General features: G+C 46.3%; 1 protein-coding gene across 3 annotated transcripts in view; it reads right to left on the reverse strand.

The window, feature by feature from the left end:
- Positions 1-3,258: 3,258 nt before the first annotated feature.
- Positions 3,259-16,970, reverse strand: part of NCOA6 (nuclear receptor coactivator 6) — a 44,167-nt gene continuing 30,455 nt past the window's right edge. Inside the window, exons 12-16 of one of the 3 annotated variants that reach the window (XM_069034476.1) lie at positions 13,387-16,377; positions 11,751-11,819; positions 9,810-9,846; positions 6,821-6,969; positions 3,259-3,861 (exon numbers count right to left, since the gene is read on the reverse strand). In XM_069034476.1, coding sequence (XP_068890577.1) covers positions 3,815-3,861; positions 6,821-6,969; positions 9,810-9,846; positions 11,751-11,819; positions 13,387-16,377 — 3,293 coding nt within the window. In that variant the 3' untranslated portion in view covers positions 3,259-3,814. Of the gene's footprint in view, positions 3,862-6,820; positions 7,303-9,809; positions 9,847-11,750; positions 11,820-13,386; positions 16,378-16,970 lie in introns of those variants that run through there. The other 2 variants (XM_069034478.1, XM_069034479.1) reach the window with 2 other exon arrangements.

Consider the following 16,970-nt stretch of genomic DNA (forward strand, 5'->3'; position numbering starts at 1 on the left):
GTGTCGACAGACTGAAGGACACGACTGCCTGGGATGCATTGTGTAGTGTGCCTGTGTGTGTGTAACCTGGTTTTGGTTGTTAGGTTGTAATGCTGTCTCTTGACTGAAAAAAAAAATCTAATATAAAGAAAAATCACAAGAAATAAAAAAATATATATATTTAAAATCTATTTATGTGTAGTCCTCTAAAGCCTTCAAGTAAATCTGTCTGCAAAATCCTTTGGTTTTTTAAAAAAGCTTCTAAAAGTTGATGGTGTGAGAGACAAGTAACAGAAAAAGTCCCCTTTGAAGACAAGCACACACAGGGAAGGGGATGGCACAGGCTGAGGAGCCAGAGGGGAATTTTTCCCCTCCCCATTACCAAACCCTACAACTCAGCAGATGATGACAGAGCTAAAGCGGATGTCGATTGCCCTGAGAAAATCCCAGAGCAGCCAGTCTCTGCAGCATCAGCTGTTTCTCCAAGCACAGTGTGAGATGTTCTCAGCACTCACAAGAGGCAGAGATGCCTCCAAGGTGATCGAGGGCTGGGAGATGAGGAGAGGCTGAGAGCTGGGACTGCCCAGCCTGAGGAGGTTCAGGGAGATCCCCCCCGTGTGTGTGGATTCCTGATGGGGGGAGTACAGAAAACAGAACTGGAACATTCTGCTTCAGAATGGAATTGCAGGGACAGGGTGAGAGGCACAAATTGAAGTAAAAAAAAGAAATTTCACTTACACATAAGAAAATTCTTTCTCACTGCAAGGGTGGTTTGCCACAGGAGCAGGTTGGGAGATTGAGGAGTCTTCATCCTTGGAGATACCCGAGATGAGAGGAGACACAGCCATGAGCAGCTTTGGGCAGGAGTGGGATGGGGCTTGCCCAGCCCAGTGGCTGTGCCAGCTCCTCTAGTAGAGTCAAGCCAAGGAGACACCCATGACCCCCCAGCTGCTGGGAAAAGCCCTTCAAAGAAATGTTAGATTAGATATTGGGAATGGAAAAAATAGCTGAGAGCTTTCATAGTTTTGATAAACCCTCTCATGGGAAAACCAAATCTGGCAGCTGGACACAAAGCCTAGGGTTGTTTGGGATGGATGGAGCTCAGGAGGTCCAGTCCAACACCCTGCCCACAGCAGGTTAAATACTGAATTCAGACCATGTTGTACAGGGCTTTGTTCAGCCAATGCTTAAAATTCTCCAAAGAGAGAGGTCCTGCCACTGCATCCCGGGGGGAATATTTTCTCCTGTTCAGTCAGAACCTCCTCTTTCTGTTTATTCCAGTGGTGTCCCTTTCTCTCAGCTCACATCTCTAGAAAAGCCTGGCTCCATCTTCTCCAGAGCATGAAAGGGTGAGGAAGCCCATCTCCCTCAGTATCTCCTTTTGGCCAGATGTTCCAGCCCCAGGCCATCCTGGTGGCCCTCTCTTGTGTCTCCTCTACATTATCAACATCTTGTGGGTGGGTGGGAGGTGGAAACCAGATGCCACAGGGAACAGTCACTTCCCTGCCCCACAGACTGCCCTCCCTGCCCACAGCCTGGCTCAGCTCTCCTCCAGGGCTCTGACTGCAGAGCTGCTCCCCAGTCCAGCACTGCTCAGGGGACCAGTACAGGGGCCCTTTGTTCCTTCCAAGGCTCCTCCCAGCTGCAGGATCTTGCAGGACCTCCTTTCCCAAGGTCCGTGTCCCTGTAAATGGTGACCCTGACCTCAAGCTTGTCTGCTTCCCACAGTGTGGTATTTCCCACAAACTGAAGCACATCCCCTCTCTTCCCCTGGTTTATTGGTGTGTGGACCTTTTCTGTGAAGACCTTCCAGTTTAGTGGACTTTGTCCTCATTCTCCAGAACTTCCCACCCAACCTGAGCAGGAGCAGTGAGGCCAAGCACAGAGCAGGGTGAGCCCCAAAGGAAAGCAAAGAGGGGCTGCTGGGGCAGCACTCCCATACCCACATCGACTGTGCCCGTGCAGGGACACGGAGCAGCCACACTCTGGCAGGGAGGATGGAGACACTGAAGAGTGCCTGGAAAGCTGCCTGGTGGGAAAGGTCTCAGGAGTGTTGGTGACAGCAGCTGAACAAGAGCCTGGTGTGGCCAGGTGGGCAAGAGGCCAGTGGCACCTGGCCTGTACCAGCCGTGGTGTGGCAGCAGGACCAGGGCAGTGACTGTCCCCTGTGCCAGGCACTGGTGAGGCACCTCCAGTCCTGGGGTCAGTTTTGGGCCCCTCACGGCAAGAAAGACCTTGAGGGGCTGGAGCATGTCCAGAGAAGGGAACAGGGCTGGGGACGGGGCTGGAGCACCAGGAGCAGCTGAGGGAGCTGGGGAGACTCAGCCTGGAGAAAAGACTTGGGGGGGACATTCCATAGCTCCCTGACAGGACAGTGGAGCTGAGTGGGGTCGGGCTCTCTCCCAGGGAACAAGGATAGGATGACAGGAAATGGCCTCAAGCTGCACCAGGGGAGGTTCAGGTTGGATGTTGGGGAAAATTTCTTCAGGGAAGGGGTTGTCAATTCCTGGCACAGCTGCCCAGGGCAATGGTGGAGTCCCCATCCCTAGAGGGATTTTTTAAAAGTGTGGATGCTGTGCTTGGTGACATGGGTTGTTGGTGGCCTTGGCAGTGCTGGGGGAACAGATGGACTTGATGGTTTTAAAGGGCTTTTCCAACCCCAATGATTCTGTGACATCAGCCTTGCTCAGTGCCTGTTATCTTGTGCACAAATAGGTAATTTCTGTGATTATAAAAGCTGACAACTAATATTTAATAACAATTTATATTTAATCAGCACTTTGAGATACATATTTTCAAAATTCAGCGAGAAAGAGAAGAGGTGCAAGTGTGTGTGCACAGAGCTCAGGCTCCGGGCTCTCCCCAGCAGCTCCCGGGGACACCGAGCCTGACCCACTTTCCGTGGCAGCTCATCCCAGCCGCCACCGCCGACGGCAGCAGAGTTACCCGCATAAAGGACGCCAGGCTGCTGCCTGGCACAAGCCTTTACCCCACGGAACTGGGCCTTTTCCCTGCCTGTTCCCTGCTGAGCAGCCCTTTGTGGGGAGCCAGGCTGCTGGGGCTCCTCTGCTCCCTGCACAGCCCCGGGGGCAGCAGGGTGCCCTTCCCGTTTTCCCCTGCTGTGCAGGAACAGCTGCATCAGTTAATTTGTTTGTGGTTAAACAAATTCCTTGCTAAAGCTACATATAAGGAGCTTGCAGGCCTGGAGCTCTAAATAATCCCTCCAATCCTCCTGTTTGGAATGATGCTGCTGTTGTTGCTAATAATAATTCAACCCAATTTATAGGACAATAACATTTATTTAGAGCATGAGGGATTCCACATTATACAAACCCTTAAATTTATTTTTTGTCTCACTGGTCCATTTCTACAACAAATACATCAGATCTACTATATAATAAAATTATTTACATTTCCAAACAACATGGGGTTTGTTTATAAACCCTCTGACTGCTATTCACATACAGTACTTAAACAACAGCACATTACATTATTTTAATACCTAAAAATGACAACCCTGTATTCTAAATTGTTTATGAAAAGTGGAAACAAATAAATTTACAATTGTCTTCCCCTCCCCTTCCATTTCATACAAACACGTTACCCTAATGTGCTAACCCTGGACTTCACTTTGCGAATCCAGGGGGTTTTAGAAGAACCCAGTTTTTATATCTATTTATCTGTTTTTTAGAAAAAAAAAATCATTTATTGGGAACAGTATAATATTAAAATGACTTACTGTACAGAATTTTATTTAAAAAAGAAAAATCACAGCTCAAAATTGCTATTGGTAAATTCACACTCATTTACAAGTCTCATGTTTCCATGCAGTAATTTACTTGGATTTTCTTCTTTTTGACTGCATTGCACTGGCACTCGTTTCTGAAATCAAGAGAAGAAAAAGAGCATGGATACGGAGTCGGTAAGCCATTCCCCAGAGGGGCACAGATTGCCCTGTCATTTTTCCAAACTCACACCAGAGTGGAAACCTCTGGAGAGCAGGATTTCCCCAGCACCGGGACTGACTCTTCAGCAGCTGTGACACCCCTGGGCCATCAGCCTGACACACTCGGGGCCCCCGCGCCGCTCTCCGGGCACCAGCGGCGTCAGGTGGACATTTATGGAGCCCTAACAGCCTTTAAAAGAAGAGCCAAATATTTTTAACTGTCCCCTACGTCCAGTCCCCCACGTGCCACAGGGGAGCTGTATCCCGGGAGGAAGCACAGCCCCAGGTGCCACGGAGATGGAGCTACACAACACTCGGGGAGGTGTTTTGGAGCCTGCCATGCCAGTTAACAACCCAGCTGTCTGAGTTCTTAGAAAGTGATTAGAAAACAAGTCTGTGCAGTCTACAGAGTCACAGGAACACAGCTGATGCAGAAAGACACAAATATTAACACCTGCAGGGCCACGGCGACAGCAGATGACATGTCCAGTGCACTTACCAAGGCACTAAGTTTCCATTTCAAAACAAAAAAAAGAGTAAGGACCAAGGGCATTTGCATTTTAGATCTTCTAAAAATGTGATTTCAAACATTGGCAATGTCTCTTTGGCTCTTCATAATGTTTTCCAAAAACTATTGCAGCTGTGTGTATTTTAAGAGTCAAAAGGGAAAAAAATTTCCAAGCCCATCTAAAATTAGAACAGCAGCAGTACAACTCCATGGCTGTTACATGTGGAATTAGAAAAAACAATCAGCATTTCAAAATTTAACAAACTCAAAGCTACAGTAAACACTAAAAGCAGCCCTTGCTGGAAAAGTACTCCAAAAAGGGAAAACACCAACACAGCACCAATTTTCAGAAGTGAAACATCTCCACAGGCTCAGCTCCAGCCTCGAGCCCTTCCAAGCAGCAAGGCTGACTTTGAAGTAGCTTCAGCACCAGCTGTTGCCACCCTCATTGGTGCTCAAGGCTCTGTGTTTGGGAGGAGGAGTGGGCCAGCAGCACTCAGTCCCTGGCTCAGTCCCTTGGGAGCATCAGCAGCACCTCCCCAAACCCTGCACCCCGGAGTGTGCCGGACACACGTGGACAGGGCTGACCCTCCGCGTGTGCTCTTCTCTCCTCTCACAGTGACCCTTCTGCCTCCTCTTTCCTGAGGCTTAGCAACCGAGTTCCTACTCCAGCTGGTCCAAGTCTGCTTCTCTCTCCCTGCTGATTTTTTTCCTAATAATGACTTTAAACAGCCTCTATCTCACGAGATAACTCCTCCCAGCCCCACATTCCTTTTACCATGGGTTAGGGGGTTTCTCAGGACACAGATAACATAATGAGGTCAGGAGCAACCAAACCAGAATAATTAAGCTCTGATTCACTAATGAAAATGTACAACAGAGCAGGCACAAGTGGCAAACCAAGTGACACTCCTGCAGCCACCTCACTAACGTGCAGCCTTGTCCTCTGCCACACCTGGTTTGGCTCATTCTTCCACAGCTCGGGAGCAGCTGTGTGCCCACAGGTAAGGCAGCACAGCCAGGTGTCCCCTGGGAGCTGCACCCCAGTGTCCAGCAAAAGCCCTTGGACACGGCGGCAGCTTCAGATGCACGATTTAAAAACAAGGGTTTTATTTACAGAGGTAAGTGAATTACACAGTCAGCACAAACCCCTGTGAGAGTTTTGGTATTATTTAAATTTGATGCACTTTCCTGTTCCCACGTTTTCAGAACTTGACGTGTCACTGGTTGTCATCTTTAGGTTTACCCAGTACAGCGTGTGGGGCAGGTCACACGCTCCAGATCCCCTCAAATGCAGGCAGGGATTTTACACTGGCTTCACATTTTTCAAACTTTTTTTCACAATCATGAAAGAGAATTTATTTTTACAATACAGACTCAGATTCTTCTGCACAGTCCTGCCACAAGTAGTAAATGTAATTAAATTCAGCAGTCACAAAAGTGCAGAACATATAGGTCCCCTGTGTAATCTTTGGGAGTCATTGCAGAATGACGTAAAGCTGGAATGCTTCTCTGAAACTCTGAAAACACAATATTCTTACCATCACACTTTAGTACCTCCAGTATGGAAATGGTGGCTGAATTCAACTTGACTTCCTTTTATAATCATTTTATATTTATACCTCTTTGTTCTGTATATTATCTTTAAAATAGTGGTCGAATGTTGCCTCTTGACGGTCTCTCTCTACTCTCTTGCATAACTTTGGTCCGTCAGCATTTTTCTGACCCTTAAACACAAGAAGCTGATAGAATTAGCTTCAGCCTGGCACTGGGCCGTGCATATCACACAATTGTTAAAGGCTGTAACCTGGGTAGGAGTAAGGTACATCAGCACCTGCTAATGCCATGGCTTAATAACTTCAGGAGTTCAGATGTTGTTGGGAAGCAGAGCTGAGGCTCTGTGCTAGCACACAGCACTCCCTGATACTCCTGGCTGCCACCCCAGCAGCCTCTGGAACATGCCTGAACCATGGCATTTGACTTGGCAAGAGCTGACCATGCACTTGGGAAGACTTAAGTCTTGTGTCTTTCGGGCTTCAGGAAAAGGAAAATGTCACTTTTTGATCTGAGTACAGTCCTTCCAACAGCAACACATTTCTGCCAAGAGAATTCAACTAGGCAAGGTGCTGAACACCACGGTGGTGAGTGCTGCAGAAAACAAGTTCCACAGATGTACCAAAGAGGAATTCATACAGGGTTTACTGCCAGTGCAGATGTCGGGAAACGTTCAACACCAACCTGTGGCTAAATCCTTGAAACTAGAGATAAAGCACCCAAGGTGTACGAGCTGCAAACCAGCGTTACAAGGCAGCTACTGCCAGGGCAAATAGCTGGGGAAGCAGGCTAGGAGCTGCCCTGTCCCCAGGAAGGGTGGCTGTGCATGTTACCTTTTGCCGTGCCGGACGCAGACGCGGGTCGCGAGGATCTCTTGCGCTGCCCGTTCTCTACAGTTTCCTGTGAAGCGGCAGAATCCTCTGTTCTTGAATTTCTTCTACTTGGAGTTTTAGACTTTTCACAATTCTCTTTTGTCTCATTACTAATAAAGTGGGACAAAATATTTCTGATGAAGTGTGAGAAGAATTACGTTTTTCTATGCAAGTCAGACAAGCTGGAGGGAGGATGGCCCGACACAGGTGCCAGTTCCGGACTATTAGCACTGAAGATATGAAACGCTAGAGATACCAGAAGTTCTATCAGATGAAGAATGACCTGAGTAAGTCAGAGTATAGTCCATTTCTATCAAAAATTATCAGAGGGTACAGAATTGAGAAGTCCTCAAAGAGAATATTTTCAACATTAGAAGACCAAGAAATTAGATGCATTATAAATTGTCTGCTCTGTTTTCCACAGGTGCCACCATTACTGAAGTCTAGGAAAAGCAAACAGGTTACATTAGAGACTGCTGCAGTATGGGGGTACAGAGTTGAAATTGCAGATGAACATCAGGAGGAATTAAGAACTCTTCAGGGAGTATGCCAGCTTTTTGGGTTTGCTAAAAAGACTTACTCCATTGATCCAAGTTATTCCTTCACATATTTTAAAAAAAAAGGTTTCTTTAAAATTTTCTTCAAGTTTTAAAGCTTGAAGTCAAAATCCTTTTTTTTTTTTTTTGTGACAGAAAGCTTTTTCTGCTATAAAATACTAATTTTAGGTACTGTGGAAATCTGTTTCTTGCCAACGAGACAATAACGGGAGTGCTACATTTTGTAATTAAGTTCCTCCTTTATTTTATCTCTCAGAGCCCTGTAAAGTCATCCTGAGCTTTGGGTGTTTTCTCCTTAATGCATTATTGCCAGACAATTTCTAGTGACTAAGTCGTTCCAGAAGTTTAAACTAAACTTCTCTCCTGGGAATCCAAAGGTAAGCAATTAACTAAATAAATTATTCTGCTGATAATGGAAAAGAAGAAAGCTCATTTCAGGCCCTTTGGGTGACACTTGCAGGATTTCAAGGAAGGCTGCCTGAATCAGAGACTGGAGTGAACACACAGCGCAGGGTGACCTGTGTGTGACAGGTCTCACTGCAGTGTCACCCTCCAGATGAGTCCTGCTTTGAGGGGAAGGACTCAAACCACTCAAAATGTAAGGTTAAGTAACAGAAACCTGAAATAAAACAGTTTCTCAATGGAAGGAGAGACAAACATTCTCAAGGAAGGACACACAGCAGAGGAGACTATGGATTGTAGATTATCTCAGATACAAAATAAATACTGAAATCTATTTCCCCATAAGGGAGTACTATGGGTAATCTATAAACTGGATCCCCCAAAACAGGTCTCAAACTGGTCTTCTCCTATGGAACTGGGGCAGCTGAATCAGCAGTCACCTACCTCAGAGGATCCCTGGAGGGAAGCAAACAGGCATCAGCACCTGAAGTTCAGTTAGTACAGGTAATTTTTACAGATTCTAGTGACTAAATCCAGAGCTGGGATTGTCTCATAGGAACCAGCACATCACTTCCCTCCTTTTATAGGAGGAAATCAAGTTACTCTGAGTGAAAATATTTCTAGTGCTTTATGGGTTGCAAGGTTCCCCTAAGGTTTTAAAGGTTTTTAATGGCTTTAAACTGAGAGTAGGTTTAGATTAGATATTAGGGCACAGGGTGCCCAGAGAAGCTGTGGCTGCCCCATCCCTGGATGTGTCCAAGGCCAGACTGAACTGGGCTTGGAGCAACCTGGGATAGTGGAAGGTGTGGAATGAGGTAAGTTTTAAGGTCCCTTCCCACCCAAACCATCTGTGATTCTATCAAGATTTGTCCTGTGTGGTTCAACTCCAGGAGCCCAAAGCTGCCCACTGTATCAGCCATCACTAGACCTAGTTTGGCTGCAAACTTCCCTTCTTTTCCAGTCTTGCTGAGAAAAGCATCAACCAGAAAAACCCTGAGAATGCCCATGTGGTAATTTGATGTGCTGGGTGAGTTTGGAGATGGTCACACAAGGACACTTCATTTGGAGAATTGGCTCAGCTGCCAATGTCCCACCTTCAGCTCTTCAGAAAAATTCTACCCTGAAGAAAACTCACTGTGAAATTTCAGCTTGTCTTTGAAAGATGCCAATCCAAATGAAGGTAAATGTGGTTAAACATTCCATTCTGAGCCATTCCTGATCTGAGGAAATGTGCTGCATTCCCTCCCTTACGAAGGAAGGCACTGCCTCATCTCCTGAGGAACCCAATGAGGGGCTGCCCCTCCTGCCCTGGCCTAGGGGTCACTCCACCCATGAGGGCAGTGTCCAAAACCCGGCCGGCTGTGCCAGCACCAGTAGCAAAAACCTCCCTAAGGGCTCTCACTGCCAACTGAGTCAGAGCCTGGGGTGTTTAGAGTCTTCCAAGTAGATCTTGGAAACTGTATTTTCTTCTGACAGAACACAACCATTTGAAATATTATCTTTTAATTCCTGGATGTCTTAACCAGGACAACATGAAGTTTCTACCTGACTTTCCTATCACATTTTGGCAGTGTTAACAAGCAAATAGAGGAAAACTGTTGAGAACAATCCTCAAGGCAGAAGAACAAACTTCAGAGAGACTTCCTTTCAGAAAACAAAAATTCACATGACAGCTAAGCTGCAGGCTTTGGGGGGTTAGTTTTTATTTGTTGTGCAACCATCAAGACCCTTCCAGGACATGAAACACCCAGGCCTGAAAGGATGAGAGGAAACATTGCCCAAAGCACAGACTAAGGAAAAAGTTACCTTATATTCATTGCATTTCAGCAATGGCTTGGAACATTCAACTGGCCTGATTTCCTAGCAGGAAAGAAAGGGTATGGCCAAGAAAATGAAAAGCAGTAGCAGAGGCTGAGCAATTGAAGCAAAGAGAAAGGGACTTCCTCCCACGAAAGCTATATCTACTCTGAATCTACAAACTATCTCCTTACCTTTGACCAGCAACTACTGCAGCATTTGTCTCAAGTTCTACAAAAGAAAAAGATAATTTTAAAGTCTGCTGTAGAAGTAAGTACATACCTGCTGACAAGGCATGACTAGCTCACATTTTTCTATCACATATTAAATCTCAAGGACAAGCTTCTCTCAAAGCAAAGCAAGCCAAAATACCAAATACCACATTGGCCAAGTGCTTGGTCTGATTGCAGCTTTCAGGACACTGCAGTCAGCTAAGACAGGGGACAATTAAAGCCCTGCAGAAGAAAACTGTAGAGAAACTCCCTGACAAGGGCTACACTCTTCTTGCCCTATAAACTTCCATTTTAGACAGCTTATTTCTACTAAACCTTCTAGGTTTTATTAGTTTTTAAACCTTAAAAGTACCCATCTGGCTCTATTGTGCATGTAAAAATTTGCCTTAACCCAACTGCCTTTCACAGCAATATCTTCTAATGACAAATTTCTGAAGCCCAATTGCACCTGTACAGAATTGGAAAATATCTCAGGGGAGATGATGCAAAGAGAAGTCTGACCTGTTTTCTCTCTCTCTCTCAGTGATTTTATACATACAGGTCAGGTTTCCTTTGCAGTCTTCACCTCAGTAAACAGCTTTCCTTTTCAGCATATAAAATGTCAAGTCTTTTTACTGTCTGTCTTTTGATTCTCTCCACATCCACCGTATCCTTTGTTGAGAGGGAAGACCTATGCCTAAACACAGCCCCTCTCATGAGAAACTGCCAGAGATTCAGGGATTACCATTGCAATGTCATGGATGAACTCCCTGTGCTTTGTCTCACTGCCCACAGCGAGATCCAGCTCAATTCCCTCATCAAACCTGGGGCTTTGCCTTTGACAGCAATTTAGCACCCAAAGGTTGCTAGAGTGTGCACAGTGAATAGAGGCATGAAAAAGGTAAGAAAATGGGTAATGTCTGTCTTCCCAGGATGAATTTGCAGTGTTGGAACACCAGCCTCTTCAGTGTAAATGGATATAGCACTGTCTGAGAAAAACAGACGTCTTGGGAACAAAGGAAGAACAGACCAAGCAACGTAAGGAAAGAGTTACCTTTTTTCCCCACCCAAAATTTAAACAGGGAGATTATCCAACAGCAAAAAATGGATAGCACCAGTGCTTCCCCCAGCAGGAACTCCCCAGTATAGTCACAGCAGCACAGGGCAATGAGTCAGATGTGAAAAAACAAGGGTATATGACCACTTTGGCTTAGTGGAAATTCAAAGAAAACAATTTTGTACAATTTCTACTTTCCAAAAACTCTATTTCTAATCAGATGAGAGATGGCAAATGGATGGAGAGTGGCATTTCCCATAAGTAAGCCCACATCTATCAGTTTTCCCTACTCAGCTTGGGAATTACTTTTTTAAAACACCCCAAAACTGACAGTGAAACACCATGATAATAGATGGCAACACCACAAAGTCATCTGCCAGGGCTCCATCCTGAAACACTGCTGAGGGGGCATTAAAAGCTGAACAGAAAAAAAGGATGGCAACTCTAAAACACATTCCCAGCATGGCATGACCATATTTCTATATTCAGAAGTGTGCAATGAAAGAAAGACCCCTCTTACTAGTTCTGAATAGAACTTCAAAATTCAAACACACTGTATCGTTACAAATCCAGTCCCTCCAATTTCTCACTGAATACCTAAAACTTTCCTTCCTCGGTGATTTTTTCATTTTTTACTTCACCCCATCCTGAATCTCCCACAAGGCTTTGGAGACCTCCAAAGCACAATGTAAGTAGCAAAGAAAAACAATCCCAAAGGCACAAATAATAATAAAAAACCCCACCCAACCCCCAAAATACCCAGCGTGTTAGTGACCACTGAATATGCATTCAAACAAATGCATTTTCAGTTCCAAACATAAAGGGTTTAGTTCACCTCTATTCTGCTTTTCCAAAGGAAGATTTACCTGTTCTTTGAACAGTACTTTCTGATGTTGCAACTGAACTTTTTTTCTGTGTTAAATGTTGAGAGGATGCTAGAATAAAAGTGGAGGGAAAAAGCATTATTGTCAAAGGGAGTCAAAGGAGTTCCTGTGGTGTGATCAGGCTGGTACAAAATGCCCTCTCTCCCAGCTGGCTGCACTTCAGCATTTACAGATGCAGTATTTTTAATTTACCCTCCACTTCCCTCCCACCACGTGCCTCCCCCTTTTTAAAACAAACTTTGGCAAAACTATCCCAAGCAAGTTTTCTCAAACTAGAATGAGTGATGAAATAGAAGTATCATAAACCACATTTCAAAAAGTAACAGTTTTTCAGCAGACTGAGATATTAAAGGAGTCCTAAAATTTCAATAGTTTAGTCTCCATTATTTTAATGTTCATTTCAACAGAGGTTCTGGGGGAAAACAGTATATTCCTAACAAATCAGTGCCCTCACTCCTTCACTTAAAGTGCACAATATGCTCCAGAGTTGCCCTTGAAGGCCCTTGGCAATAAGATGACAACTTAACCTTTCTTAGGTTGACAAGTAAAAAAATCAGATGGAAAAATAATTTTTGTTGGGCTAATGCTTTCTAGCCTTCTATGTGATAGTGAACTCACAGAGAACAGGAAGACAAAAAGTTTAACATTCCTGCTTAAATAAAGACTATCACTTCCATTTTTCTCCTAGAAAGCCAGAACTCCTCTGTGAAGCTCAAAGGAAGCATTTCCATTTTCCAGTGGCATACAGCTACAACATCCAGCAGCTATGGGGAAAGTCACACTGAGGCTGAAGTTTTCATTTCCCCTGACTTCTGTGGATTTGATCATCCATGATTTTATTTTCTGTGTCTAATTCATGTCGTAAAGCACAACACTCAGCTCACTTCAAGAGTGATAGGTTTATGTCCACACCAGATTCAATAAATTAAAAATGACATCAAGAAATAGCATCAATGTAATATATTGAATGTAAGAGTCTGTCAGATGCTCAAATTAAAACAGCAAAGCTCAGGTGTAAAGGTATCTTATGTTTTCAAATTGAATGTAGTTAACCTTTTCCTTAATTTCTCTGAAATGAGCATTTAAGTTCTTCCCTAGACAAAAAGGCATGGTATGGGTTGTTTTTTCCTTCTGTTCTGGAGGTTATTCAGCAATTTCCCTAGAGGGTGAAGCTTATTCAAAGAGGGAAATAGTATTATTAGGATTAATTCAAAATATCATAATTAAGTCAATAAATTGAAATAATTTACAAAATCAGAAGTCTATGGCAAGACCAAAGCAGAATCCCAGTGTATCTACCAGTATAAAAGGCACCCTAAGCATTTGTCATTACTGATACATTTGCTTTTCCTCCTTGCTTCCAACAGTTACATGAAGTTACTGAATCATCTGTTCATGACAAATACCCCACTGAAGCAGTAAATGGAAAGCGAAATAAAACATCTGAACTCAAATCTTGGTGAATACAAGCCTGTGTATCACCCAGCTGTTAGAAACAAAAGAGCAGCTGGCAGCCTGGGCAGCAGAGCCTATATTTTCTGGTGTTCGCGGAGAGCAGCCCCCGGGATCTCCCGAAGCCAGCTCGCTCCCCCCGTGCCCCGCGCAGCCCCGCACTCACCTGCGCTCTGCAGCAGCTCCGGGGGTGCTGCGGGCTTCTCCTCGGCCCCGGCGCTCCCGCTCTGCTCCGGGCCCCCGCCGGGGCTGCCGCTGTTGGCGCTGGGGCCCGCGGGCTCCGGGGCTGCCGGGGGGGCTCCGGCCGGAGGGGCTGCGGCCGGGAGCGCGCCGGGGGCGGGAGTGCTCGGGGGCGCGCCCGGGGACGCGCAGGAGGGAGCGGCCGCCGCGGGGCTGAGGCTCGAGCTGCCGGGCGCAGAAGTGCTCTGTTTTGTAACACTGGGTGCTGGAGGTGTCCCGCTTTTGTTATCGAGTTCTGCTGGTGGTTGCTCTGTTCCCAAACTATTTGGGAGCGAGGTTTCTAGTCCCTGACCTTCTGTTTCTCCATCCAAAGCATACTGCTCTTCCCCTTTCTCCAGGGAGCCAGTGACCTTCTTGCATGCTTTAGTCAGCAGGAGTTGGCCAATCTTGTCTACTTTTCCCTTTCCCTTGCTGGATGAAACAGGACTGCGCCTGTTCCCAGATCCCGGGCTGCTTGTAAGCAGAGGGGAAACAACAGGTCCCGACTGGGCTGCTGGCACAGGGCACTGCTCACCCGACCCTGCACCTTGGGAAGTCTCCTCTGGGCTGAAGTCCTTGGCTTGCTGAGCAGGAAGGTGTGAAGGAACACTGGAAGGAGTTGGAGCAGAAGAAGGCAGTTGGACAGGAGATGCCAAGGGATTCAGAACAAGTGATCTGCTGGTGGGAATACTGGACACAGGACTGGTGGATGAAGTGCTGGGAGGAGCGGGCCCAGAGGAGAACTTGATATTCTGTGGGATATGCAAAGGACCAACAACCGCGACCGACTGAGGCATCAGGCTTGAGTTAGAAGTCATGGGGGCTGCTGGAATTGTGCTGGACTGAGAGCCCTTCATCACCTGGATGATTGAGGATGAGTTTATAAACACAGGTGTGATGAACTGCGGCCGGGCGTTGGACTGAACCGCGGACTGTCCTTCCGAAACCATCACTTTGCTCCCCACATTGGGCATGGTGACAACAGTGGACACTAACGCAGATTGCAAATGGGATGGCAACGGAGCTGATGTATTAGCAGCAGATGTAATAGGGTTGGAAGTCACAAAAACTGTTATCTGGTTGGGGGGTAAAGGACCTGAAATAGAAGAAGAGCTGACAGGCCTCTGCATTACTGGAGGAACACTCTGTGCCACGCTTGAGTTCACTTCTCCCAGTTCCTGGTGCCCTGGATTTGGACAGGGCTCATTATTTTGAGGCAGGCTAAGTGAATTAGATGGCTCCTTGCTCAAGGATGAATCCTGCAGTGGAGGAATGACAGCTATCTTCTTTAGCTCCTCACCAGTGGGGACTATCGGTGCCATTTCAAGACCTGTCAGCCCAGGGGGCTTAATGGTCACATTAGGAGCTCCAGAATTGTCAAGAAGTTGACTTAGAGAAGTTGGTGCCTCCCTCATAGCTGGAGATACCATGGTTTTACTTTCCTCCATGACTGGGAGCTTACTGCTGTCTAAGGCTTGCCCATCTTTTTTTGCCTGCTCTTCAGGAACCAGCACTTTCATTTCTGGAGTAGGGACACCTTTCAGTTCCATACTGGGCTGATCTTTGCTACCTTGGACACCTTGTGCACTTTGACTCTCAGTATCTTGAGGCACACTAAGGCTCTCCTTATTGTCTTCAGGAATGCCAGTCACAGCAGGTACAGAAACTGCAGTATTCTGGTTACTCAAAATGGAATTATTTTGAAAACTTGTAGTCACAGGTGTTGGCAAAGAAGAGGGACCAGCCATCATATTTCTTTGTAATTCCATGTTCTGCAAGAGAGATGGATTCTGCTGAGTTGTCAATGATAATTTAGCTGCTTTTGAATTCTGTCTGCCAGGGCTTGGCGTAGTTTTCCTACTGGATCCAGGACTGGACCTTCTACTATTGCTTGGACTTGCTCTCTTTGTTCCTCCAGTGTTGGTTTGTTTGCCCGAATTGATGACCACACCTTCCAATTTGTGTGACTGTGAGGCAGTAAAACTGGACTGATTGTTAATTGTGAGATTTGATGGGGCTTGTCCAATGGCCTTTAAAGTAGTGGGATTCAGACCCTGCTGATCAAATCCTCTGTTGAGGCTAGGCCTGGGAGGTAAAGGAATATTGATCTGGGGAGGGAACAGGCCAGCTATAGAAGCATTGAGCCTCTCTGGAGACAGGCTAATTTCTGAGGGTTCTGTGCTGGGTGGACGGTTATTAGGAGTCTGAGGGTAATATGGCCTTGGGCTTGCTCTGTTTGGGGTTTTAGGCCTTGAAGTTTGTGATGAGGCAGCAACATTGGGAAAATGGTGTGTAAGAGCACTAGGCAGAGAACTAGACTGCTGCTGGGGACTTGCACCTTGGGCAGCTGAAAGTGGGGATGGTCCAGGCTTGGGTCCTGTCATCATTAACTGGTTCTGTGAAACTACTAAATGAGATGTCAAATTATTCTGAGCTCCTGATGTCGGAGGGCCCTCAGCTCCACCTCCTTCTGGAAGAGAGGGTACTGATGACACCTCTCTGAGGGGTGAGCTGGAAGGATTCTGTACGTTATCTGGATAAACCATTTTCCTGGCATTGTTTCCCAGAGGAGGATTGCCCGGCAGGGCCAGTCTCTGTTTGTCAGGAGATGGAGGCACCGGCCCAGGCCCCTGGAGGTTCACCATCACCGGCATGTTCCCGCTCTGCTGCATCGGCATCCGCTGAGCATCTGGGTTCAGGGGCCCCCTGGGGGGGTGAACCCCCTGGGGCACAGGCAGCCTGACTGATTTGGGATCCTGCTGCATCATCAGCATCATCATCATCTGCTGCTGCTGTGGGGTCTGGGGGGGTGCCTGGCCTTGCTGTGGGGCTGTCTGGGGCTGCTGCTGCTGCTGGGGCTGGGGCTGCTGCGTGTGTGGCATGAGCTGAGGTGGCATCTGCTGAAGTGGCCTCTGCTCCACCGGCTGAGATGGATAACCTAAGGCAACAGGACGACACATGCATTAAAACCAACCAAAGATCAGAGGAAGCAGAATTTCTCTAACAAACAGGATTGGATAGAAAGTACAGCCTGGAGCCTGTTTATCTTGGATGGGAGCCACATTAACAAAACAGGCTTTACAAACAAAGCCGAAGATTTTACTTAATTCATAGAAATAGTTTTACTTCATGTATGACTTGCATGAGATTTAACTGGAGATCTCTTAGTGTATTGTATCAGCTACTAACCCAGGTTCACACCAACTGAGAAGTCTCTGCAACAGCCCACGGGCTTCCTTCACTGACAAACACGGAGCTGGACTTCCACTAATTATTACTCCTTAAAACAAACTTCAGTTTGACAGCCCTGCAGCACACCTGCTACAGACCTGACATTTTCTAGAGTACAAAGTAGCATTTGCCATGCATTACTCAGCCAAAAACATGCTAAGGACCCCCCGTGTGGTTTATAATATAAAGCCTATTGCAGACTTTAGATTTAATCCTCTCTACATGCAAAGGATCATTCCAACTACAACCCCTGTTTCTTCTCAAAAATCAGCTATTGGTCAATGCTAAATTTTTAAGACA

Source organism: Aphelocoma coerulescens, chromosome 20 (assembly GCF_041296385.1).
Source record: "Aphelocoma coerulescens isolate FSJ_1873_10779 chromosome 20, UR_Acoe_1.0, whole genome shotgun sequence".
NCBI classification, from domain to species: Eukaryota; Metazoa; Chordata; class Aves; order Passeriformes; family Corvidae; genus Aphelocoma; species Aphelocoma coerulescens.